The sequence below is a fragment of the Desmodus rotundus genome, chromosome 9 (genome assembly GCF_022682495.2).
Source record: "Desmodus rotundus isolate HL8 chromosome 9, HLdesRot8A.1, whole genome shotgun sequence".
Taxonomy (NCBI): Eukaryota; Metazoa; Chordata; class Mammalia; order Chiroptera; family Phyllostomidae; genus Desmodus; species Desmodus rotundus.
Window position 1 is genome coordinate 72,548,564 of NC_071395.1, and position 23,849 is coordinate 72,572,412.

General features: G+C 49.5%; 3 protein-coding genes across 5 annotated transcripts; 2 read left to right on the forward strand and 1 right to left on the reverse strand.

The window, feature by feature from the left end:
* The first annotated feature begins 2,936 nt into the window (after positions 1-2,936).
* PSMB6 (proteasome 20S subunit beta 6) lies at positions 2,937-4,952 on the forward strand. Of its 2 annotated transcripts, none has more exons than XM_024564812.3 (6): positions 2,937-3,069; positions 3,492-3,559; positions 3,903-4,034; positions 4,150-4,279; positions 4,471-4,615; positions 4,736-4,952. In XM_024564812.3, exons 1-6 carry the CDS (start codon positions 2,968-2,970, stop codon positions 4,876-4,878), a joined length of 720 nt encoding a protein of 239 aa, XP_024420580.2. In that variant the 5' UTR covers positions 2,937-2,967; the 3' UTR covers positions 4,879-4,952. The 2 variants fall into 2 exon arrangements, with proteins under 2 accessions (XP_024420580.2, XP_053767513.1); XM_053911538.1 differs by having other exon boundaries at positions 2,943-3,069; positions 4,716-4,952.
* A 2,205-nt stretch (positions 4,953-7,157) lies between these two features.
* C9H17orf114 (chromosome 9 C17orf114 homolog) lies at positions 7,158-8,147 on the reverse strand. The gene is made up of 2 exons (XM_045198986.2): positions 8,075-8,147; positions 7,158-7,342 (listed from the first exon to the last, which is right to left on the reverse strand). Exons 1-2 carry the CDS (start codon positions 8,145-8,147, stop codon positions 7,158-7,160), a joined length of 258 nt encoding a protein of 85 aa, XP_045054921.2.
* Positions 8,148-12,129: 3,982 nt separating this feature from the next.
* PLD2 (phospholipase D2) lies at positions 12,130-23,290 on the forward strand. 2 transcript variants are annotated; one of them, XM_024564774.4, is made up of 25 exons: positions 12,130-12,215; positions 12,773-12,882; positions 12,972-13,102; positions 13,206-13,348; positions 13,784-13,889; positions 13,973-14,038; positions 14,180-14,238; positions 14,376-14,468; positions 14,560-14,712; positions 15,196-15,345; positions 17,548-17,631; positions 17,773-17,851; positions 18,618-18,728; positions 18,911-19,081; positions 19,461-19,587; positions 19,762-19,880; positions 19,974-20,087; positions 20,214-20,318; positions 20,533-20,621; positions 20,726-20,839; positions 20,995-21,044; positions 21,316-21,450; positions 21,676-21,829; positions 22,206-22,320; positions 22,573-23,290. In XM_024564774.4, exons 2-25 carry the CDS (start codon positions 12,774-12,776, stop codon positions 22,795-22,797), a joined length of 2,802 nt encoding a protein of 933 aa, XP_024420542.1. In that variant the 5' UTR covers positions 12,130-12,215; position 12,773; the 3' UTR covers positions 22,798-23,290. The 2 variants fall into 2 exon arrangements, with proteins under 2 accessions (XP_024420542.1, XP_045055202.1); XM_045199267.3 differs by lacking the exon at positions 12,130-12,215 and adding an exon at positions 12,262-12,570.
* Positions 23,291-23,849: the final 559 nt, after the last annotated feature.

A 23,849-nucleotide genomic window follows, 5' to 3' on the forward strand; every position in this document is an offset into this window, starting at 1 on the left:
AAAAATGAAATCAGAAATCAATAACAAATGGGATTTTGGAAATTCACAAGTATGTGGACATTAAATAACACACTCCTAAACAAGCAATGTGTCAAAAGAGAATTCAGGGAAAATATTTTGAGATTAGTGAAAATGAAAACAACACATATTAAAACTTATGATGCAGCCTAAGCAGTGTTCAGAGGAAAAATTTTTAGTGGAAATGCTTATATTAAAATTTTTGAAAAGAGCCCTGGCTGGTGTGGTTCAGAGGACTGAGTGCTGGCCTATGAACCAAAGGGTCTCCAGTTTGAATCCCAGTCAGGGCACATGCCTGGGTTGCAGGGTCCCCATTGGGGGGCATGCAAGAGGCAACTGCACATTGATGTTTCTCTCCCTCTTTCTCCCTCCATTCCCCTCTCTCTGAAAATAAATAAATACAATCTTTAAAGAAAATAAAAATTTTGAAAAGATATTTCAAATCAATAGCTTAACCTTCCACCATAAGAAACTAGAAAAAGAAAAGCAAATCAAACCTAAAGATAAACAGAGGGAAGAAGACAATAAACAATAGAGTGGAAATAAATGAAACAGAAAATAGACAATCAACTAATACAAAATTTCACTCTTTGAAAAGACCACAAAATTGACAAACCTTTAGCTAGACTGACCAAGAAAAAAGATGGAAGACAAATTATTGAAATCAAGAATGAAAGGGGACATTAGTGTGACTCTTACAGAAATAAAAGGGATTATAAGGGAATACTATAAACAACTGTACGCTAGTAAATTAGATAACCTAAAAGAAATGAACAAATTTGTAGAAAGACATAAAACACTAAAACTGACTCAAGAATAAATAGACAATCTGACAAGACCTATAACAAAGAGGTCGAGTTAGTAATTAAAAAAAAAAAAAAGTCCCACAAAGGAAAGCCCAGGACCAGAGATTTTCACCAATAAACTCTACTAAATGTTCTTTAAATTAATGCCAATCCTTCACAAACTCTCATAAAAATAGAAGAGGAGGGAACATTCCCCTACTTATTCTCCAAGGCCAGTATTACCCTCATACCAAAGATACTTTTTTAAAAAAAACTACAGACCAATATATTGATATATTGTATGAATACAGATGCAAAACGTCTTCAACAAAATATTAGCAAACCATATATAAAAAGTATTACACACATGTTTGCCTTGGCCAGGTAGCTCAGTTGGTTAGAGCATCCTCTTGATCCCCAGTGAGGACACATACAAGAAACAACTAATGAGCCCTGACTGGTGTGACTCAGTGTGTTGGGCCTTGTCCTGCACACCAAAAGGTTGCTTGTATGATTCCCAGTCAGGGGACATGCCTGGGTTGCAGGCCAGGTGCCTGATTGAGGGTATGTGAGAGGCAACGGATCAATGTTTCTCTCACACATCAATGTTTCTCTTTCTCCCTCCCTTCCCTTCTCTCTAAAAATAACTAAGTAAAATATTTTTTTAAAAATTAGCTGGCTGGTATGGCTCAGTAGATTGAGCACTGGCCTGCAGACCAAAAGGTTGCCAGTTCGATTCCCAGTCAGGGCACATGCAGGGCCAGGTCCCCCGTTGGGGGTGAGCAAGATGCAGCCAATAGATATTTCTCTCACACATCAATGTTTCTCTCCCTCTCTTTCTCCCTCCTGTCCCCTCTCTCTAAAAATAAATAAATAAAATATTTTTTAAAGAATCAACTACTGAATGCATAAACAAGTGAAACAATAAATTGATTTCTCTCCCTCCCTTCTCTCTCTCTAAAAAAAGTCAATAAATTAAAAAGTCAATATAAAAAACAACTCTTACAAACTCAACAGAAGATAACCCAATTTTATTTTTTTTTAATTTTATTCATTTACTTTTGAGAGAGAGGGAAAGAAAGGGAGAGAAACATCAAGTGTGAGAGATACATCGATTGCCTCTCGCATGCCCTCAACCAGAGACTAGGCCTGCAACCCAGGCATATGCCCTGACTGGGAATAGAACCAGCAACCTTTTGATTTGAAGGTGGGCACACAGTCAACTGAGCCACACCTGCCAGGGAGAGATAACCGAATTTTAAAATGGGCAAAGGACTTCCATTGACATTTCTCCAAGGAAGATATACAAGATATACATAGGGACAATTAGCATATGAAAATAGGATCAACAACACTAATCATTAGGGAAATGCCAAAAACAAACAAACAAAATAAACAAACCGACAACATACCAATTCACACCCTCCAGAACGGCTAAAGTAAAAATACACAATAATGCCCTGACCAGTGTGGCTCATTTGGGCATCCTCCTTAAACTGAAATGTTGCCAGTTGGATTCCTGGTCAGTGCACATGCCTGGGTTGTGGGCCAGGTTCCCAGTTGGGAGCAAGTGAGTGGCAACGGATAGATGTTTCTCCCGCACATAGATGTTTCTCTCGGTTTTTCTACCCCCACTCTAAAAATAAATAAATAACATCTTTAATGAAGAAAAAAATACACAATAACAATTAGTGAGGATACGGAGAAGTTGGAATCCTCATGCATGGCTGGTGGGGTTGTAAAATGGGACAGCTGCTGTGGAAAACAGTTGCCAGTTCCTCAAATGTTAAACAGTTACTATATGACCCACCAATTCCACTCCTGGGACAGTATATACTCCTAGATATACACCTCAGAGAAATTAAAACAGTATGCACACCGTAAGTCAGAGGCTCAAACCCGTCTTGAAGACTTTTTGAATTGCAACTCGGATCAAATATAGCAGTACTGCACAATCCAGTAGGAAACAGTGCTTGCAGACTATTTGGGGGGTATTGTCGTTTGCTTATTTGCCTGCCATGCTGCCATCAAGCTCTCACTGTCGCAAAAGAAACTTCTTTACAACCTTGGCCTAGCTTCGCCTCCTGAAGGCCTCGGAGCACTACTAAAGGGAGTGACAGAGCGCTTTACGACAGTTGCTTTGTGGCAGTACCGGAGGAGAAAGATGGCGGCCACCTTAGTAGCTGCTAGAGGAGTGGGCCCAGCCCCAGCGTGGGGGCCCGAGGCCCTTACCCCCGACTGGGAAAACGGAGAAGTTTCCACAGGGGTGAGGAAGGACTCTGGGTTCGGGAGATGTGCACAAGTCTTAGTGCGATGAAAGGATAGGCCTGAGTGCGCTGGGATAACTGGGGCGGGGGCGGGCGGAAGGTGGTCTGTGCTGTTCTGGAGGCATGGGAGAGGTACCCTGAGGCTGCCGCGTGGTAATTTCGTGATTGGATGTGGAAGATAGGCGGAAGCGTGAAATTTTGGAATCTTGTGGGATAGCAGGCTTGAGGCTGGGATGGACTCGGGGGTCTGAGGATTGGAATTCTAGTATTTTGCGGGGTTTTGAGGCCCTTCTGAGATTTGACAATGGGTCAGTGGTGCATGACTTTCGTACCCTAGGGACTGAATAGAGGGATCATTGAGATTTATGTATGTTGGAGAATGTGTACAGGCCCAGACTCACCCCTTTCTCCTTTTTCCCAGACCACTATCATGGCCGTGCAATTTGACGGGGGCGTGGTTCTGGGGGCCGATTCCAGAACGACCACCGGGTGAGCTCAGGACACACTTGTGAAAGGTCTTCCCGTCTTTCTCTTCCTTCCCTGCCTGCCAAGCCCATCCCTACTCTGGACAGACAGCTGTGGCAGGGAGGTTTCTTCCCTCTCTGGAGATAAAGATTTGTGCCAGACTCTACGACTTCTCTGTTCCCCTCACCCTTAGGTGAAATTTTTGTGAAACTCAATTCTCCAGCCTGCTTCAGTTTGGATGAGAACTAATAGCAAATAGAGGAATTCATATTCCTGAGCCCTGAGAGAGTAGATAGTAATGGAGTGGAGGTGGGAGACAAGAAGGATCCTTTCCCTCACTATTCTGCCATTGTTACTGTTCTGCCAGGTCCTACATCGCCAATCGAGTGACTGACAAGCTGACCCCTATTCATGATCGTATTTTCTGCTGCCGCTCAGGCTCCGCAGCTGATACCCAAGCTGTAGCTGATGCTGTTACCTATCAGCTTGGTTTCCACAGGTGCTTGTGGGCTGGGGAGAAACGAGTATCTGAAGGGAGTTGGGACCTGAGGAGCCAAATGGTCTGACTCCCAGATCCTGACACTGCCTTCTCTTTTACTCCCTTCATCCTCTAGTATTGAGCTGAATGAGCCTCCGCTGGTACACACGGCAGCCAGCCTCTTCAAGGAGATGTGTTACCGATACCGGGAAGACCTGATGGCAGGAATCATCATTGCGGGCTGGGACCCCCAAGAAGGAGGGCAGGTCAGATATTCCCCACGGCCAGAGCACTGGAGCCATGCCTTTGATTCTCTCCCCACCCCATCCATTTTCTCTGTCCAGCCTCCACGTCACTGTTAACTTTTCCCAGATCAGTCCCACAATGGAGAGGTGAATGTACATGTGTTGTGGGGAGGGTACAATTGATGACTCCTTGTCCTCCCTCCACCTGGCAGGTGTACTCAGTGCCGATGGGGGGTATGATGGTAAGACAGTCCTTTGCCATTGGAGGCTCCGGGAGTTCCTATATTTATGGCTATGTTGATGCTACCTACCGGGAAGGCATGGCCAAAGAGGAGTGTCTGCAATTCACTGCTAATGGTGAGAACTTGGGTTTCTGGGCCTGAGCCTCGACTCCCACACCCAAGGCATGCCATTTTCATCATTCTTTGCAGTGATCCCAGCATCTGACTCTGACCCACAACTGTCTTTTATCCACAGCTCTCGCTTTGGCCATGGAGAGGGATGGCTCCAGTGGAGGGGTGATCCGCCTGGCATCCATAGAAGAATCGGGGGTAGAGCGGCAAGTACTTTTGGGAGACCAGATTCCCAAATTCACCATTGCCACTTTACCACCTCCCTGAATCCTGGGATTCTGAGATACAATAAGAAACATCCCATACTGACGCAAAATTCAATAAACAGTTTGTGAAAGAGAGCCTGTGTGCTTTGGGTTCTTTTTTCAACATCAAGCCCAAACTAGTCTGGCCAATTTTGTACAGGGCATTGAAGAGGAACCTTTACAAGGGTGGTTTTCAAACCTCTTTCTTTAGGCCACCATCCCCCACATTGCCTTTCCTCTGCTATATATCTAGGTCCTTGTGACACCAGAGCCTGCTTGATATGGGAACTACCAACAAATGACCCTCTCCATACCCTTGTTCAAGCCGGAGGTAGAACTCAGAATTCTGACTAAAAGTGAGGTCACCTCCCCTTAGCCTGCCTCCTCTCTGTCATTATGGGTGGCTACTGGCTCTAAGGCCAGAAGGACTCCAGATTTCTGACTCAGGCTCATGGCCCCCTCTGTCCATACTCATCTCTGTCATCTCATTGTTAGGAGCAGCAGTGTGACTTCCTTGGCTTTTGGGAGAGAGATGGGCATTGTTTACAGTTGGAGTTTAAGATGGACATTGTGTGGGAGAGGGCAGCCACTGGGAGTTCTGTGGGCCAGTTCCTGAGCCACCATTCCTGTGCAGGGTGTAATGATAACTCAGTCTTTAGCCTCTGGGATGGGAGGAGGAGAGTGGACTCTGGCCCCTCCAAGGCTGTCCCCACTCAAGTCAGAGACCTAAGAGAACTCAGTGGTGTTCATTGACAGTAACCAACATTCTTAGCCTTGCCTCAGTCTTTTCTCCCCAATATGAATCAGGGAACTGTGTAAGTCACACTTGAAAACTGTTGTTCTAGAATATAACCTTGCCCAATAGGATTTTGGAGGTGGCGGCGGGTGGGGCCCTGATTAAGTAAAGAAGTGCAGAGAAGGATCTCGGTCCCCAAACACAAACCTCAAACTTAAAATAGGCAATAGAGAGCTTAGATTTTCCTGCGAAACCTGTTCTCCTGGTTCTCCCTATCTCAGGGCATCTTGGAGTCCTCTCTTTCTCTTGTGCTCCACATTCAGTCTAACAGTAAGTCCTGAAAACTCTTCAAAAATGCACCTAGAATACACCTGCCTCTCAGCACCTCCACGGCACTCTCTTGAGCTAGCCACCATCATCTCTTGCCTGGAAGATGGCAACTCCCTCTGCTACACGGCCTTACTGCTTCTATACATGATCTTCTACAATCTTTCCACACACAGCAACCAAAGTGATCTTTCCATGGAAGTGAAATCATGTTTAACATTCTGCTTAACATTCTTTGGTGTCTTCCCATTCTGTCTAGAGTAATATTTTAGCCCCTTACCAGGGCCTAGAAGACCCAGCAGTTCCCCTCAATCTTGACACTCCAGTCACTGGCTTTTTTTCCTAGAACCTAAGAAGTTTTGTACTTAATACTTGCTCATTTTGTTTGTTGCCTGGAGCTGCTCTTCCCTGATTAAAAAAATTATTTTTTAGAGCAATTAAGTCCACAACCAAGTTGCCCAGAAGGCACAGAGATTTCCCATATACCTTCTTGCGCTCACGTTCACAGCCTCTCCCACTATCAGCACCCCGCACCAGAACTGTACGCTTGTTTCCATCAGTGAACTGGCACTGACATCATTCAGCTCAGCTCTGAATGGCACCTCATCAGAAAGGCCTGCCCTGACCACCTGAAATTTGAGAAACACCACCCCCTCCACCCGGCTCTCATATTACCCTGTTCAGTTTTCTTCATAGCCGCAGCTATTACTCTCGTATTATACTTATTTGTTTATTGTCTATCTCTACTAGAAAGTAAAGTCAGTGAGAAGAGAGAATTCTTTCTGCTTGGTTCACTGGTGTATCCTCAGTGCCTGGTAGAGAGTGGACACCTGATACGCATTGAATGAATGTGACAACCCTATCTGCTGTCCTGCTTAGCCCTCAGCCTCTCCAAACTGTTCCCACCACACTCAACTCTGAAGCTTGATTTCAGCGCACTTTCCACTAGTCACGACTGGGCTCTGCATTAGATCAGCTGCATCACATTCACCACGCGTGTGTCCACACTCCGAATGCTGCACTTCCCACCTCAGCCCCGTAACCAAGCCTAGTGCCTTGGCCCCATCTACTCTCTCACCCCAACACACATGCACGTACAAACAGCACTTGGCAACTCTGAATATATTTAATGAGAAGATCATGAGGCACTTGGGGGAACCAGAGTCTGGGATCACTAAGAAGTAGGGGGAAGGGAGGTTGCCAAGGCTTCCCAGAAGTTCAGCCCCTGGTTGTCCCGTTTAAATGGTGGAGTCATTGGCTGATGCTATGTCATGCAGCTGGTGGCGGAAGGAGAGTCGGGCTTTCCTGCTGAAGTAAGCACCAGACCCTAGGGAGGGTACCCCTCCCTCAGTCCCTCCCTCAGTCATAATGGGGGCCATAACTGGGCTGGGATCTGGATCTGGAGGGGCAGCTGGATCCAGACCTAAAAGGGAGATTGGAAAAAGAAGAGTTGTGAGTCTGGGTCTGCCTTTCCTCTCCCTAACACTCCCACCCCCGGTGAGGAGGAAAGAGGCCCGGGAAGACATCTGGAGGTGATGGGAGAGTCTTGGTGGCCTCAGCAGGGAGAGAAAAGGGGTATGGTGACAGAGCAGGGCTGGCTTCACTGGCCTGCGACCTGTGCAGTAGCAAAGGGCCCCACACTCAGAAGAGCCCCCATGCTGGGTGTACTGCTCGGCTGTCATCATCTTGAAATTCTTTTTTTTAAATAAGATTTTTAAAAAGATGTTATTTATTTTCTTTCAGAGAGAGGGAAGGGAGGGAGAAAGACAGGGAGAGAAACATCCATCGGTTGCCTCTTACACACCCCCATCAGGGACCTGGCCTGCAACCCAGGCATGTGCCCTGACTGGGAATTGAACTGGTGACCCTTCGGGGTCACAGGCCGGTGCTCAATCCACTGAGCCACACCAGCCAGAGCATCAGCCAGGGCATCATCTTGAAATTCTTAATCATTTTTTGCTATGGGGTTCCACTTCTTCATTTTGTATTGGGCCCTGCGAAGTATTTAGCCAGCTCTATGGGGAAGTGACAGACCCACCTCCCATCCAGGGAGTCAGGCTATCCTTTTCCCTTCACTGGTGTAAGAATTTACCTTTCTCCCAGTGCAGTTTACGTTTGCCTGACAGCCCCCCTTTTTCCTCAGTCTCCCCCATACCTGCTCTTCTTTCGGTCACTCGCTGTCTCCGGCACTGACACCATGGGAAACACCATGCCCTCTTGAGACCCATCTCAACAGTGGAGGAGACCAGGGTGCTGGGAATGGCCAGGAGGGCCTCAGGAGAAGGGGTGTGGTTTCCAAGCCCCCCCACTGTGGGCAAAACTACCACTTAGCCTCAGACCGCCTGGTGATTATAGGCGCCAGGAGATGGAAGGGGGAGAAGAGGGTGGAGGGATACTACTCTCAAACACCTATCCTTTTGTGCCCTCTTAATTTGGGGGCACTCTTTTCAGTCCGCAGGCTGGTGCTCAATCCACTGAGCCACACCAGCCAGGGCTGGGGGCACTCTCGAACCTCATGGAATGGCTGGCAGGGCAGAGACAGACACAGAGGTGCTGGGACAGACAGGTACAGTGAAAATTCGCTACAGCAACGCCGGACTTGGTGGCAGCCTACCACTGCTGGGGGTTCATTCGTATTTTCAAAGGAGAGTTTAGAATTCCCAAGATGTAAAATTTTGAGGAGTAGTTTATTTTTTTTAGAAGAAGAAACTTTACTAGTCAGGGAAATATTATGTTCTCACTAAATGGCCTGCCGGCTAGCTCTTGTCTCCTTCTATGAAGATAATTGTAATTGATTAATTACCTTGTGCCAGGCAGATTCCAGGGACTTGTACATGGTATCTCATCTCATTTCATCATGGCAATGATCCTTTGAGGCAAGTGCTATTACTATCCTAATTTCACAGATGAGGAATCAGAGGCCCTGAGAGATTAGGTAACTTGCCCAGAGTCACACAGGCAGTTATCAGCAGGGCAGGAACTCACACGCATTCCCAACAATCTGACCCCAGAGTCCACTCTGCCACCACACTGAGCTTCCCCAGCATGTCCCAGCCAGGCACTGGTGCCCTCAGCCAGGTCTGGGGAGGTGGCCAGAGCCTGCCTGGGCTGGGAGCCTCAGGTCCAGAGCACCCTCACCAAGGACTGTAGATGCCCTCTAGGAGAGCTGTGCGCTACCATTCCCTGAGGGTGCACTGATGTGCGGGAGAAAGTTGGGAAGCACTGCCGACTACACTGCCTTAGACAGAAATGTTGTTGTTTTTTAAGATTTTATTTATTTTCAGAGAGAGGGGAAAGGAGGGAGAAAGACAGGGAGAGGAACATCAATGTGTGGTTGCCTCTGGTTCATCCCCAACTGGGGACCTGGCCCGAAACCCAGGCATGTGCCCTGACAGGGAATTGAACTGATCACCTTTTGGTTCACCGGCCAGCGCTCAGTCCACTAAGCCATGCCAGTAAAAATTTACATATAATTTAATGCATGCATCCTAGTGTACAGTTCTATGAGTTTTGACAAGTGTATACATCCATGTGATCACCACCCTAATCAAGATATAGGACGTTTCCATCACCAAGTCCCCATTCGTGCCCCTTCACAGTCAATCTCTTCCCCACCCCCTGCCACAGGCAACTACCGATCGGATTTCCAGCACTCTAGATTGATTTTCCCTGTTTCAGAACTTAATATAAATGGAACCATATAGTATTACTCTTTTGTGTCTGGCTTCTTTCAGTATAATGGTTTTTAAATTCACCCATGTTGTGTATATTAACAGGTTTTTTTTGTACTAACAGCTTTATAAAGAGATAATTATCACATCATAAAATTCACACTTTTAACCTTCTGTCCAACATCTTTACAAGGCTGTGGAGGCAGCAGCTGCTCTGGAGCTTCCCTATAGCGCTAAAGAGGACAAGAAGAAGAAAGATACCTGAAAGTCAGCCAAGAAGGACAAAGACCCAGTGAACAAATCTGGGGACAAGGCCAAAAAGAAGTGGTCCAAAGGCAAAGCTGGGGACAAGCTCAATAACCTAGTCTTATTTAACAAAGCAGCATATGGCAAACTCTGTAAGGAATTTCCCAACTATTAACATAAGCTTATAAGCCCAGCTGTTATCTCAGAAACTGAAGATCCATGGTTCCTTGGCCATGGCAGCCCTTCAGGAGCTCCTTAGTAAACGGCTTATTCAACCAGTTTCAAAGCACAGAGCTCAAGTAATTTATACCAGAAACCCCAAGGGGGGAGGCCCCAGCTGCTGATGCAGATGCATGAACAGCACATCCCACCAGTTGTACATTTTGAAAAATAAAACTTTATTAAATAAAAAAATCACCATTTTAAAGTATATAATTCAACTGTTTTTACTGTATTCACAGAGCTGTGCGACCATCACAACCAATTCATAACATTTTCAGACCCTCAAAAGAAAGTCTGTACCCATTAGCAGTCCCTCCCTTGTCCTCCTCTGCTACTGGCAACCACTGATCTACTTCCTGTCTCTATGGATTTACTTATTCTGGACATCTCATGTAAATGGAATCACAGATAATGTGGTCCTTTGTGTCTGGCTTCTTTAACTTAGCATGTTTTCAAGGCTCATCCACATTTCAGCGTATCAGTACATCATTCTTTTTCATGGCTGAATAATATTCTATTGTTGAGCTTAAACTATATTTTGTGTATCTATTCATCAGTCGATAGACATTTGGGTGTTTCTACTTTTTGGCTAATTGAATAATGCTACTATGGACATTCCTGCACAAGTCTTTGCATTGACATGTTTTCAATTCTCTTGGGTATGCGCCTAGAAGTGGAATTACTGAGCCATATGATAACTCTATGCTTTACATTTTAAGGAACTGTTTTCCAAGGTAACTGCACCATTTTATATTTTATTCACTTTTACTGCTGGGTAATATAACCTATATACCATAAATTAATCAAAATCAAAAGCTTCTGCTCTTCAAAAAGCACCATTATTTTAAAACGACAAACCACATTCTGGAAGAAAATATTTGCAATACATATATCTGATAAAGGATTTGTATCCAAATATATATAAAGACCCCTTACAATTCAATAAGACAAATAACATGGTTTTTAAAAACTTAGCAAAAAGATTTGAACACTTTACAAAAGATCTATAAATGGCCAAATAAGCACATGAAACATACTCAACATCATCAAGAATCAGTGAAATACAAATAAAACTACAGTGATGGACGGTTTTACTTATTAGAATGGCTAGCGCTGTAAAGATCAGATGACAGTAGCAAATGTTGGCCGTTCGCGGAGCAACTGAAAATGAAAGATGAAATAACTGTTTTGGAACAGTTTGGCAGTTTGTTACAAAGATAAAGCACAGTTACTATATGACCCAGCAACTCCAATCCTAGCTATTTACTCCAGAGAAATGAAAACATATAACCACACAAAGACTTATACAGGAATGTTAGAAGAGTTTCATATTCACAATAGACAAAAACTAGAAACAGCCCAAATATCCATCCAAAGAAGAGAGAAAGAAATATGCTTTACTTCTTTTTTTTTTTTTTTTTTTTTTTGAAATATATTGCCCTTTACAACCTGAAAATGTTCCCGTTTCCCTCTAGACTGAGTTTCAGGACAGCGGGTTCCGTGACTGTCTTGTTCAGTACAGCTCTCTTCAGGTCTGGCACGGAGCAAGCGCGCAGTGCATGGTGAATGAATGAAAGAATGTAAGCGTGCGTGCGTTCATGAATTTATGGCCACCATCCCTCCGAACTTTCACCATTCCTTCCACCTAAAAACGCTGGCCACAGCAAGCCCAGTGTGGTTCACCGCCTGCTCTGGAAGGAAGCACCCGCGGGTCCCCGCCACAGAGGTGCGTCTCGATAGGGGCCGGAAAGGGCCCGGGACTGCGCCAAGGCGGGGTAAAGTGCGCAGCGTCGAGCGCCCACAGGGAGGCAGCAGGGCACAACTGGACCGATGGCGCGGGACCGACAGACAAACTGGCTGACGGCCCCCGCCGGACCTCGCGGAGCTGGCTGCGCGATCGCGCAGACCCACCACGGAGAAGGAGACCCCTGGGGCAAGAGCGGCGCGCCTGGCGGCCGAGCCCGCGGGACTGAGGGCGGCGGGGGCGGGCCAGAACGGACGAGAATCCCGCGGAGGGGAGGCGGGGGCCGTCCCGCCCCCGAGGGCAGGACTTCAGCGCTGCTCCGCCCCGGTTCGCTGGGGTGTGGGCTCCAGCTCCAGCTCTGCTGCGATCCCTCTGCAGGCTACCCAGCGCAGAAGCTGGCTCGGGCTGCTAGGGTGAGGGGACCAGGAAGGGGGCGCCGCGCAGGACCCGGGCCCAGGAAGTCGGGCGGGGTCTGGAAGGAGCCAGGGCTGCGGGGCCTCCTGACTCAGCTGCAAGCTCTGATTTGGGGTTTTCCTCCCAGGCGGGGAGCGCGTAACTTCCTCTTTTCCGCATGGACCACCTTTCCCAGCAGGCCTGGCCTAGTTTGAGTCCCGGTTGTTCCCAGCCCCTTGCTATCCCGGGCCCCTTTTCCTGGGCTTCTGCTCTGCCCCAGTTCAGAGACATCCGGACTGGCTGGGTGTTCCTGGCTGCGTGCCCCTGATTAGGGGACGAGAGGCGGGGTTCAGGGGTTCTGGATGAAGGAGCGAGGTAGGGGATGGAGGTTAGAGGCGGGTTGGCGGGGCGTTGCAGATGCTGGGGCCGTAATCCGAGAGAAATTGGGAGTTATCAGGAGCTAGGTCGGTGGGTAAGAGGGGGAACTGAGGGCAGTGGAGAAGCGTGGGGGTGGGATAGAGAGCAGACAGAGTTCTGCAGGGCAGATCGTTTCTCTGAGGCATTCCCATATTCCTAGGATGACGGCTAACCCACAGAGCCTCTTCCTTTCTGGGGGCGACCTGGACTCCAGCCAGTTACAGATGGAGCCAGATGAGGTGGACACTCTGAGAGAGGGAGAGGACCCAGGTACGCGGGGAGGATGACCCTCAGGGAGAGGAGGAGGAGGGGTCCCAGACCTCCTGGAGTCTACACTCTTTCACTTTCTTTCCTTCTAGCTGACCGAATGCACCCCTTCCTGGCCATCTATGACCTTCAGCCTCTGAAAATGCACCCGTTGGTGTTTGCTCCTGGGGTTCCTGTGACAGCCCAGGTGGTGGGCACTGAAAGATATACCAGTGGATCCAAGGTAGCTGGGCTGGCACCAAGGGGCAGGCGTTAAGGGAGGACTGGCTAGAGTTGGGGGCTGTGACCCAACCAGGGAACATCCATTCAGTTCCTCAAACCCCCAGGTGGGAACCTGCACTCTGTATTCCGTCCGCTTGACTCATGGTGACTTTACCTGGACAACCAAGAAAAAGTTTCGTCATTTCCAGGAGCTACATCGGGACCTCCTGAGACACAAAGTCTTGATGAGCTTGCTCCCTCTGGCTCGGTGAGGGAGAACCAGATTGCTTCCTGTGAAGGGCAGGTGCAGCTCACCCTTTGGTAGCAAGAGTTGTTACTGCCCCAGCCCCCATCAGGTCTTTCTGCCTGTCTCACCCCCGGACCCCAACCTTGCCTCCCCAAGGTACTTTCCTCCCACAGCTCTGGCCACTGGGCTCCTGCCTCTGATCCCGGTTACCAGGAAACGTTCCCTGCTTAGCTCTCTCTGTCCATGGTTCTGTGCCAGTATCCTAGCCAGGCTGGATGCCCAAAATGCCCTTGGTAGCCTCCCCCATTTCTTGTCTCTGTTCTTAGCATAGGGGGCCTTCCTTCTTCCAGCCTCCAGGTCTCCTCCCTTTCTCCAAGGCCCCATCTCCAGTGCTTCAGGAATCCAGGCCCTGAGCTGCCCAGCTCTTTCTTGACCCTCAACCCGTCCTTTCCACAGCTTTGCCATTCCCTATTCTCCGGCCCGAGAGGCAGCGGACAGAGAGATGCCCTCTCTACCCCGAGCAGGTCCTGAGGGCTCCACCAGACATGCATCCAGCAAACAGGTGCGACCAGACACCTATTGGGAAGGCATTGGTGTGCAAATCGTTCTGGTCCTATCTGTCTCTGTCTCCTATTTCTACTTCAGAAATACTTGGAGAATTACCTCAACCGTCTCCTGACCATGTCTTTCTACCGCAACTACCGCGCCATGGTGAGATTCAGGGGCTGGATGCCCAGGTATTCTTAGATGGGGCAGGATAATCAGACCCCAAGGAGCAGAGGACTGGGGTCGGTCGGGTCTGAGGGGCTGAAAGCCAGAGTCTGTTGTCTGAGCCTTTGTTTTCTTCTGCAGACAGAGTTCCTGGAAGTCAGTCAGCTGTCCTTTATCCCAGACCTTGGATCCAAAGGACTGTAAGTGTCTGACACTCCTCACCTAGCTACCTGTAAACTACCGAATCTCTCCCTGCTGGAGAAGGGGGAGTACAGTGAAGAGTGGGCTAGGGGGTCTGGATTCCCCATCCAGCATCTGTTCCTGATTTTTCCCACAGGGAAGGGGTGATCCGGAAGCGCTCTGGTGGCCACCGTGTTCCTGGCCTTACCTGCTGTGGCCGAGACCAAGTTTGCTATCGCTGGTCCAAGAGGTGAGGCCTGGAGTGGGGCAGCTGGGCCTTGAGTGGTGATGGAAGGAGATCCCAAGGGCAGGGAGGAACAGATGGAGACCTTCTGCTCCAGGTGGCTGGTGGTAAAGGACTCCTTCCTGCTGTACATGTGCCCCGAGACTGGTGCCATCTCCTTTGTTCAGCTCTTTGACCCTGGCTTTGAGGTGCAGGTGGGGAAAAGAAGCACAGAGACACGGTACGGCGTCCGGATTGACACCTCCCACAGGTAAGACCTCCCTTGTGTGGACAGACACCTGGCAAATAAATTGCCAGCCCCAGGCCCTGAGGGGAGGTTCGTGGAAGAACCCATGGAAGGAGGGAAGGCATTTCCATGATTTAGCCATGATTTTGAATTGGCCATGATTTGGAACCGGGGTGCTGTTCTTGCCAGGTGCTTGGGATTGTTCTTAGAATCCGAGCCCAGAGAAAGGGGGCTGAGTAGAAGCATGGGGGAGGGACCCTTGATGGAAAAGAAATGCATTCCATTCATTCATTTATTCATTTAACAAACCTGAGTGCCTGCCACAACACTAGGTGAGAAGAGCCTGGCTGTGAAGAAGACAGTTACATACCCTGTCCCTATGGAGTCGTGATGTAGGGACTAAGGGAGGAAGTGGGGAGGAGGTGATAGCTAAAGTGGGGAGGTTTCTGGGCCAGGCCAGAGGTACCAAATGTGAGGCCTGTGGTTCATTTCATCATGCCTGTCTAGGTCGCTGATTCTCAAGTGCAGCAGCTACCGGCAGGCAAGGTGGTGGGGCCAGGAAATCACTGAGCTGGCCCAGGGCCCAGGCAGAGATTTCCTGCAGCTGCACCGGCATGACAGCTATGCTCCGCCCCGGCCTGGGACTTTGGCACGGTGGTAAGACACTGACGTCCCTTCTGAGCTTGTCTGTGGCCTTCTCGACCCCCTTGGTGTTTACTGAGTCCTTGATCCTCTTTTATCTCCTTTGAGCTCGATAACCTTCCCCTTTGATTTCTCCAATCTCACTGATCCCCTGGCCTCTTTCACCACACTGTTCTCTCTGATTCTTCTCTGATGTTTCTCACCCTCAAACTTGATAATCTTCTCTGATTCCTGAACAATCTGACCTCCTGTGATCTTTTGAACCCCCTTTTACCACACTGACCAGACTTTGTGTCCTCTATGATCTCCTCAAATCTCTCCAATTTGTTTGTTTCATTTAATAAGCATTTCCTAAGCATGACTCTATGCCATATCCAGTGGCAGGAATAAGACACAGTCCAGTAAATGATTCAGTCACGAAACAATGGGAGCGCGCCATGCTGCTGGTAGATACAGGTGCAAGCACAGAGGAGCAGCATCTGCCCCGTTGTGGGAATGTCAGGACTGGGCTTCCAGAGGGCAAGATAAAGAAAATGGAAAAGGGCGCGTCCATGCAGAGAAGCTAGAAATAGCCTGGTGTGTTTGGGAACCACAGGTCCGACTGTTGTTGCAGAGTGAGGAGTGGCCAGTGAAGAGTCTGGGAGTCAGCAGCGCCTGATCTGTCCCCTCATAGGAAGCTGAGGAGGTTGACCTTTATGATAGGCAGGGGGAGTCATGGAAGGTGATGTTGAGATGTTTTTAACATAGGAATAGTAATAGTTAATATGTACTTAAAGAGCACTTACCATGTGCCAGGAACTATTCTTAGTGTTTTATGTGTATTAACTTATTGAATCTTCCCAACAACACTACAAGGCAGGTATAGTTATCCGCATTTTACAGATGAGGAAACGGAGGCAAGGAGAAGTTAAGTCACTTGCCCAGGGTCACACACCTTGTAAACAGTGGAACCAGGATTCAAACCCAGGTAGTCTGGGTTAAGACCCTGCTCTTAACCATCATCCTAGAAGGTTATTAAAAAGTCAAACAACATGGAAACAAAGTCGTACTCATTGCACAATCCTTTATTCCCTTTATCCCCAGCCCTTACTTCTTCCCTGTAGTCCCTCCCAACAATCCGTTTTCTCACCTCAGGAGTAACCCTGGCAACAGTTGGAAATTTATCCTCCCAGATTTTTTCCAGCCTATATGTTACTTTTTGTTTTAACGTCAATGAGGTCCTGTGCTCTCTTCTGTGGAATATTTTTTCACTTAATACATGTATTAGAGATTAGGCATTTAAGTTAGTTCCCATTTTTTTACTTTTTTTCCCCATTTTTCACTCTTGTTTTTTTTAAGATTTTATTTATTTATTTTCAGAGAGAGGGGAAGGGAGAAAGAAAGAGAGGGAGGAAAACATCGATGTGCGAGAGAAACATTAATTGGCTGCCTCACATGCCCCCAGCTGGAGCCCTGGCCCACAACCCAGGCATGTGCCCTGACTGGGAATCGAACCCTCGATCTTGCAGTTCACAGGCCTGCACTCAACCCACTGAACACACCAGCCAGGGCCCATTTTTCACTCTTATAAACAATGCGGAAATGAACATAATCTTTGCCTAAGCATTTAATAGGACATATTCCTAGAAGTGGAATTACTTTGTGTATTTAATGGTATTAAAGGGTATGTACATTTAATATTCCGATTGATACTGCCAAATTGTCATCTGAAAGGGTCATAGACAATGTACCCATAGTCTATGAGAATACCCACTTCCTAATATGCTAACATTGAATGTTACCAATGATTTTAATTTTTGACAATCTAGTCAATTAAAGTTATTTAATTTTATATCAATTTTTTGTTTACTAGTGAAATTGAACCTCTTTCCTTATGATTGACCATTTTAATTTCCTCTTTGAACTGTAAGTTCTTATTCTTTGTTCACTTTCCAGTTGGTTTATATGATGTGTTGGAAGTCTTTATATGTGATGTATTAATCTTCCCAATCTTTAGTCCTTTTCTTAGTTTGTTGTCTTTTCTAATTTTTAATTTTATTTAGCTCATACTAGCAAATTTACCCCACTTTGATACATTTTATACCATCTGACTTCTCTGGTCACTCTTGAGCTTTGACCCTGCTGTCACCTGTGACCCATGACTATCCTCTGGTCTTCACTCTCCAGAGCTTTCTGACTTCTGACTTCCCTGACCTCCTTGGCTTGGCCTCCCCCCAGGTTTGTGAATGGGGCAGGCTACTTTGCTGCTGTGGCAGATGCCATCCTGCGAGCTCAGGAGGAGATTTTCATCACAGACTGGTGGTAAGTGGGGGGAAAGCCCAAGCAAGAAGGGGTGGGAAGGGCCTATGGCACATCAACTTATGGGTTACAGGTGGGAGTCAAGAGGGAGGAGTGGCTGGTTGTCTGGGGCTTAGCTTACCCTCCTCACCCCCCGAATCCCAGGTTGAGTCCTGAGATTTACCTGAAGCGTCCAGCCTATTCAGATGACTGGAGATTAGACATCATGCTCAAGAAGAAGGCGGTGAGGAGAGTGGTCAGGCTGGAAGGGAGGTGTGGCGGGGGTTGCCTGTGGGTAGAGGTTAGTTAGAAGAAACCAAATCATGGAGGAACATAGGAATCTGAGGCTTCAGGGGGAGGAAACATGCCCATCCTGGCTCAGTGTCCAGCAAAGTATCACCTCCTCCTCTTCCCTAAGGAGACACCTCCTTCTTTATGCTCCTTTTCTACCTGGTATGGACTTCCCTCTCAGTACCCATTGCACTTTATTGTGTTACCTGGGGGTGTAATGTCTATTTCTCACTGGATTGGTTAATATCACTAGTTCCAGGCCAAGGCACAGTGCCTGCCATGTTGGAGGCATCCATAAATGTTGATGGATGGGAGGAAAGATAAGGGGATGATGGAGAGTGGATAAGTGAAAGGATGGGTAGACGATGGAGAGGGAGATATGTGGAAGGATATGAGTTTAGAAAGGTGGACCAATAGGAGGGTGGGTGGGTAGTTGGATGAATGATAGGCGTAGGTAAGGGGATGAGTAAATGGGAAGACGGATGGATAGATAATGACAGGTAGGTGGGTAGATATGTGGATGGATGAGCGAGTGAGTGGATTGCTCACCCACTGCTAGGTGACAAAACACAAAGCAGGGTGTAAGTGGCAGAGCACCAAGAGTCTCCAGGCTGGGTGGAGGGACACCCAGGAATCCTGAGCAAGGGGAAGGGTTTGGCAAGGTGGAAATGGGCCGCTCTGAGAGGGGCATTAGGATCTGATACCCTGCCCACCACCAGGAGGAGGGTGTCCGTGTGTCCATACTGCTGTTTAAGGAAGTGGAGTTGGCCTTGAGCATCAACAGTGGCTATAGCAAGAGGGCACTGATGCTGCTGCACCCCAATATAAAGGTAACTCATGCCTCAGAGACCCCTCCTACACTACAGCCCTCCTCACCACACTTCCCCGTCCTCTTCATCCCCCCTTTCCTTAGACATATTATCCTTCTAGCTTTCCATTTTCCTACCAACATCGCCTCTTGTCTATCTCTCACCAAATCCCACCCTCATGAGCTCTTCCATGCCTGCTCCAGGTGATGCGCCACCCAGACCATGTGACACTGTGGGCCCATCATGAGAAGCTCCTGGTGGTGGACCAAGTAGTGGCCTTTTTGGGAGGGCTGGATCTTGCCTATGGCCGTTGGGATGACATGCACTACCGACTGACTGACCTTGGAGACTCCTCTGAATCAGCTGCCCCAGAGGTAACCCCCAAGGCCTTGCTGAACTCCCCCAAACTCAGCTAACTGAAATCCATAGCCCTTCACAGATCTCCCTTTCCCCTCCAGTCATTCCAAGCGCTGCCCACACTCAGTGGTCCTTGGCCCTCCTGGAACCACTTTGAAGATAAAATGACCCAGTCCCTTTCCCATTTCCACTAACCACGCTTCCCCGACACACCAATTTCTTTAGGAAGTGCAGCTGAAGGGAAGGGCTGGGAAATCAGACTGTTTCATTCTTACTGTCTGTGTCTCTGTCTCTCTGTCTCACACCCTTTCAGTGTTCCTATCTTCTCTTTGGCCCTGGCTCTCTATGGCCCCATGACCTCTCCTTGCCCACGGCTTGGGTGTGTTCCCCTCACAGCCTCCCACCCCGTGCTCAGACTCTCCAGCCATCCCAGACCACCCTCACAGCCAGTTCTTCTGGCTGGGCAAGGACTACAGCAATCTTAACACTAAGGACTGGGTGCAGCTGGACCGGCCTTTTGAGGGTGAGGATCCCCGAGGGCTGGGAGCACGGGGCAGAAGTCAGAGCTGGGACTGAGAAAGGGGCAAGCTGGGTCAAGGATAATGCAGTCTCCCCTCTGGTTAGCTCCTCCTCCCTGCCTCACATGTCCCCAAGAGGCCATCCCTGACCTCTCTTCTGACTCTTCTGGGACCCCCAGATTTCATTGACAGAAAGACCACACCCCGCATGCCGTGGCGGGATGTTGGGGTGGTTGTCCATGGCCCACCTGCCCGGGACCTGGCCCGACACTTCATCCAGCGCTGGAACTTCACCAAGGTGCTCACTCCCTCCTGCGCTGGTGCTCGAGGTTGGGAGGGAGCCAGTGGCAGCTTGCCACCTCACACTGACTCTGCTGGTCCTCCACCTCAGACTACCAAGGCCAAGTACAAGACACCCATGTACCCTTACCTGCTGCCCAAGTCCAGCAGCACTGCAAACCAGCTCCCCTTCACACTTCCAGGGGGGCAGTGCACCACTGTGCAGGTGAGACCCCAACTTCAGCCTGCCTCCACTGCTCTCTCCCTTTAGTCTACTCTCCCTGACCTTAGAGCCCTCCAGACTCCTGCCCTCCTGGGGTCAGGAGCCACATTGCATTTACTGTCCCCCCAGGTCTTGCGGTCAGTGGACCGCTGGTCAGCAGGGACTTCGGAGAACTCCATCCTCAATGCCTACCTGCACGCCATCAGAGAGAGCCAGCACTTCCTCTACATTGAGGTCTGACTGGGGGAGGAGGGAAGGAAATGGAGGAGATGTCCCAGGAGAGAGACTTAGAATGTCAGCGGGATCAGTGTTGTGGGCTGGGGTGGCTGGGCCTAGAGAGAGCAGAAGCCTGGGATGGGCACCGGGACTGCAGATGAGGATGGCAGCTGAGAGCTGAGGGCAGGGGCAGGGACCAAGCGCTGATGTCTCCCTTTGGTCCCTGCCCCAGAATCAGTTCTTCATTAGCTGCTCAGATGGACGGACGGTTCTGAACAAGGTGGGCGATGAGATTGTGGACAGAATCCTGAAGGCCCACAAGTAAGGTGGACTAGCAGGAGGTGGGAGATCGTGGGTGTCATTTAAGCCCACATGGGGGGTGGGGCTTTGGGGAGAAATCACACCTCTGACTACCCCTTCCCCAGACAGGGGCAGTGCTTCCGAGTCTACGTGCTTCTGCCCCTGCTCCCAGGTTTTGAGGGCGACATCTCCACAGGGGGTGGTAACTCCATCCAAGCCATTCTGCACTTCACTTACAGGTGACCTATGGGGTCTCCATGGCCCCATTCACCCATTCCTCCTTCCTGGTTTTATCCTGACCCCTTCCCACTAGACTTTTGAGGTCTACCTCTCTCCTGACATCCCCCGTCCCCTCCTCCAACCTTTGTTTCTCTCACCCATTCTTTTCCCTCAGGACCCTGTGTCGAGGGGAATATTCAATCCTACATCGCCTCAAAGCGGCCAGTGAGTTCTGGGGCCTGGGGGCTCAAGCCCTGGACTCCTGGGGAAGGGAGATCAGGGACCTGGAGACCCAGGTGAAGGGAAGGAGTCTCTCATGCCTGGGTGCTTCTGGGGCTACTGCCCTGAGACCACAGGTGGTCTGTCACTGGAGGGAGAAGTATTTAGACCAGGCCCTAAAGGACTTCTGAAGTGAGGAGGTGGATGGGACAGGGCTCCCTCTGCACTGTGGGGCACCTCTCACCTCACTCCCCCTCCCCATCTCTTACACTTCCAGTGGGTACAGCATGGCAGGACTATATGTCTATCTGTGGGCTCCGCACACACGGAGAGCTGGGTGAGCACCCAGTCTCAGAGCTCATCTATATCCACAGCAAGATGCTCATTGCAGATGACCGGACAGTCATCATTGGTCAGTGCTGGATCTGGGTCCCTGGCAGCAAGAGCGGGGTGGGAGAGGTGGAGCAGGACCCAGTCAGGGGCGATGGGATGAGGGGAGGTGACTGCCATTGAGGCCCAGTTGGGGAGGGAGGCCAAAGAAGGCGTGTTGCTCACAGGCACGTGCTCTGGTAGAGGTGATGGGGTGGAGGGGTCCCCTGGGCTCAGGCAGACACAATGTATTCTGTACCAACCCCAGGCTCTGCGAACATCAATGACCGGAGCCTTCTGGGAAAGCGGGACAGTGAGCTGGCCGTGCTGATTGAGGACACAGAGATGGAGCCATCCCTCATGGATGGCGTGGAATATCAGGCGGGCAGGTTTGCCTTGAGTTTGCGGAAGCACTGCTTCAGGTAGAGGCCTGGTTGGGTGCCAGATAGTGTGGCGGGAGGTGTAGGGGGGTCTGCCTAATAAGCAGGTGGGACAATTGCTTAGACGTAATACTGGATTTCTCAATAGGCAGACTACTCAAGTTTGAGGTGCCGGCAAAGTAGAGACACCCAGAAAATGAGAAAAAATACTTTTAAAATAATTTGGTATATTTTTTAAAGCATCACAGTAGTTGTGGAAGTAGAGACAAATGAAGGCTCTGCTGGACTCGTTGACACTACTTTATTGTTTAGCACGGCATCCATTTTGAATGACCTGGGTGGGCACAGCATTGCTTCCCTGGTATTCAGGCTCTCTAAGGATGCTAATCGGCCCTTCTTGGACCCCTTTCTCCTGTAGCGTGGTTCTCGGGGCAGATGCCCGACCAGATCTGGATCTCCGAGACCCTGTCTGTGATGACTTCTTTCAGTTGTGGCAAGATATAGCTGAGAGCAATGCTAATATCTATGAGCAGGTGGGTGTCGAGGGGAGTGGGCCGGAGGGCATTTCATGGATTATCCTGTTCAGGGTGGGATGGAGAGAAACCACACCACACCACCATCCTCAGAGGGGGCATGAGAGTCTGGGGTCATATCATAGGATTCAGTGGCTCAGGGGCGGTGTGCGGGGAGATGGTGTCAGGATGGGGGTGTTCAGCTCAGCTGGGCTTGGGGTCTTGGTAAAGTCTCCCCAAACCTTACTGGCTTCCATGCCTCCTCCCCACCAGATCTTCCGCTGCCTGCCATCCAATGCCATACGTTCTCTGCGGGCACTTCGGGAATACGTGGCCGTGGAGCCCCTAGCCATGGTCAGCCCTCCCTTGGCCCGGTCTGAGCTCACCCAGGTCCAGGGCCATCTAGTTCACTTTCCCCTCAAGTTCCTGGAGGATGAGTCTTTGTTGCCCCCGCTGGGTAGCAAGGAGGGCATGATACCCCTAGAAGTATGGACATAGCTGCACCTCCAGCCAGAAGAGGTCACCAGCTACTGGGCTCCAAGTCTGGCTCCCTGCCCCCTGACCTTGAGGACTGAGGGCAGCACCCTTTGAGACCTGTGGGAGGCAGCATCTCTGAAGGGGATGAGAGAAGTGACAGAGGACCCTTTTTTGAGAAGCAGCCAAAGAGGACACTCCCACCTCTGGGCTGGTGAGACAGGAGGAGGTCCCAGAGAAGTTCATCCTCCCTGCTGCCCAATTCAAACCACTGCTATAGCGGAGAAGTAAAACTCCTGCCAGGAAGCCTGGGGCAAGACTTCCCATCCTTCCCTTCCTCTGCCCCAGGGCCTCTCCCAGCCCATTGCTGCAAGGTGGGGGGAAGGATGAAGCCACTCCTGGCTTCAGCCCCCACAGTGAGGAGGGGTAGAGGGTGCACACTGACTCCCTCCACCAACCTGCTGACAGACACTAACTTTATATCGGTTTAATAATCATTTCATAAATAAACCAGTAGAAAACATCCATGCCTCTTCCTCAGTCAAACTGGGTACTTGTCTCAGCCCCCCCCCCCCCCCCCCCCCCCCCGCCGCCTACACATAGCACCAGGCTTCTTCATCTTCTTGCCACCTCATTCCTTTCTTCCTGCTGTCTCCATCTCCCTTGTACTTGTCTGTGGCTTTAGGAGCTCGATCACCTAGCTGCTGGGAGGAGAAGTTCACACAGTACTGCCCAGGTAGAAGGAAACTAGGACACCTGGAGAACAGGGGGCTGATGTTGCAGCTGCAGGTGAGGGCGGTGCACAGAGAAGATCCTGGAGGAGCTGCCTTCTGTTCCTCAAGTGACAGCACAGGGAGAGGCTCAGGGAAGGCCCTTGTGAAGCAGCTAAGGGCATAGACTTAAGGTCAGGAAGAACAGGGCCCAAATGCTGGAGTTATCACTTATAGCCAAGGTGCCTTGTCAAGTCATATCACTTCTGGGCCTCAGTGATCCCAACTGGGAAATGGGAATGATACTTACATAACTGGCTTGCTGTAAGATTCAGTTGTTGCCGTAAATATTTACTGAGCACCTGC

Coding starts and splice junctions, on each gene's coding strand:
- PSMB6 (XM_024564812.3), top strand. CDS start 2,968: ATGGCGGCCACCTTAGTAGCTGCTAGAGGAGTGGGCCCAGCCCCAGCG. Junction 3,070..3,491: donor ACGGAGAAGTTTCCACAGGG/GTGAGGAAGGAC, acceptor CCTTTTTCCCAG/ACCACTATCATGGCCGTGCA. Junction 4,616..4,735: donor TCTGCAATTCACTGCTAATG/GTGAGAACTTGG, acceptor TTTTATCCACAG/CTCTCGCTTTGGCCATGGAG.
- C9H17orf114 (XM_045198986.2), bottom strand. CDS start 8,147: ATGGGTCTCAAGAGGGCATGGTGTTTCCCATGGTGTCAGTGCCGGAGA. Junction 7,343..8,074: donor AGTGACCGAAAGAAGAGCAG/GTATGGGGGAGA, acceptor TCTCCCTTTTAG/GTCTGGATCCAGCTGCCCCT.
- PLD2 (XM_024564774.4), top strand. CDS start 12,774: ATGACGGCTAACCCACAGAGCCTCTTCCTTTCTGGGGGCGACCTGGAC. Junction 13,349..13,783: donor AGCTTGCTCCCTCTGGCTCG/GTGAGGGAGAAC, acceptor TCCTTTCCACAG/CTTTGCCATTCCCTATTCTC. Junction 19,588..19,761: donor GCTGGACCGGCCTTTTGAGG/GTGAGGATCCCC, acceptor TGGGACCCCCAG/ATTTCATTGACAGAAAGACC.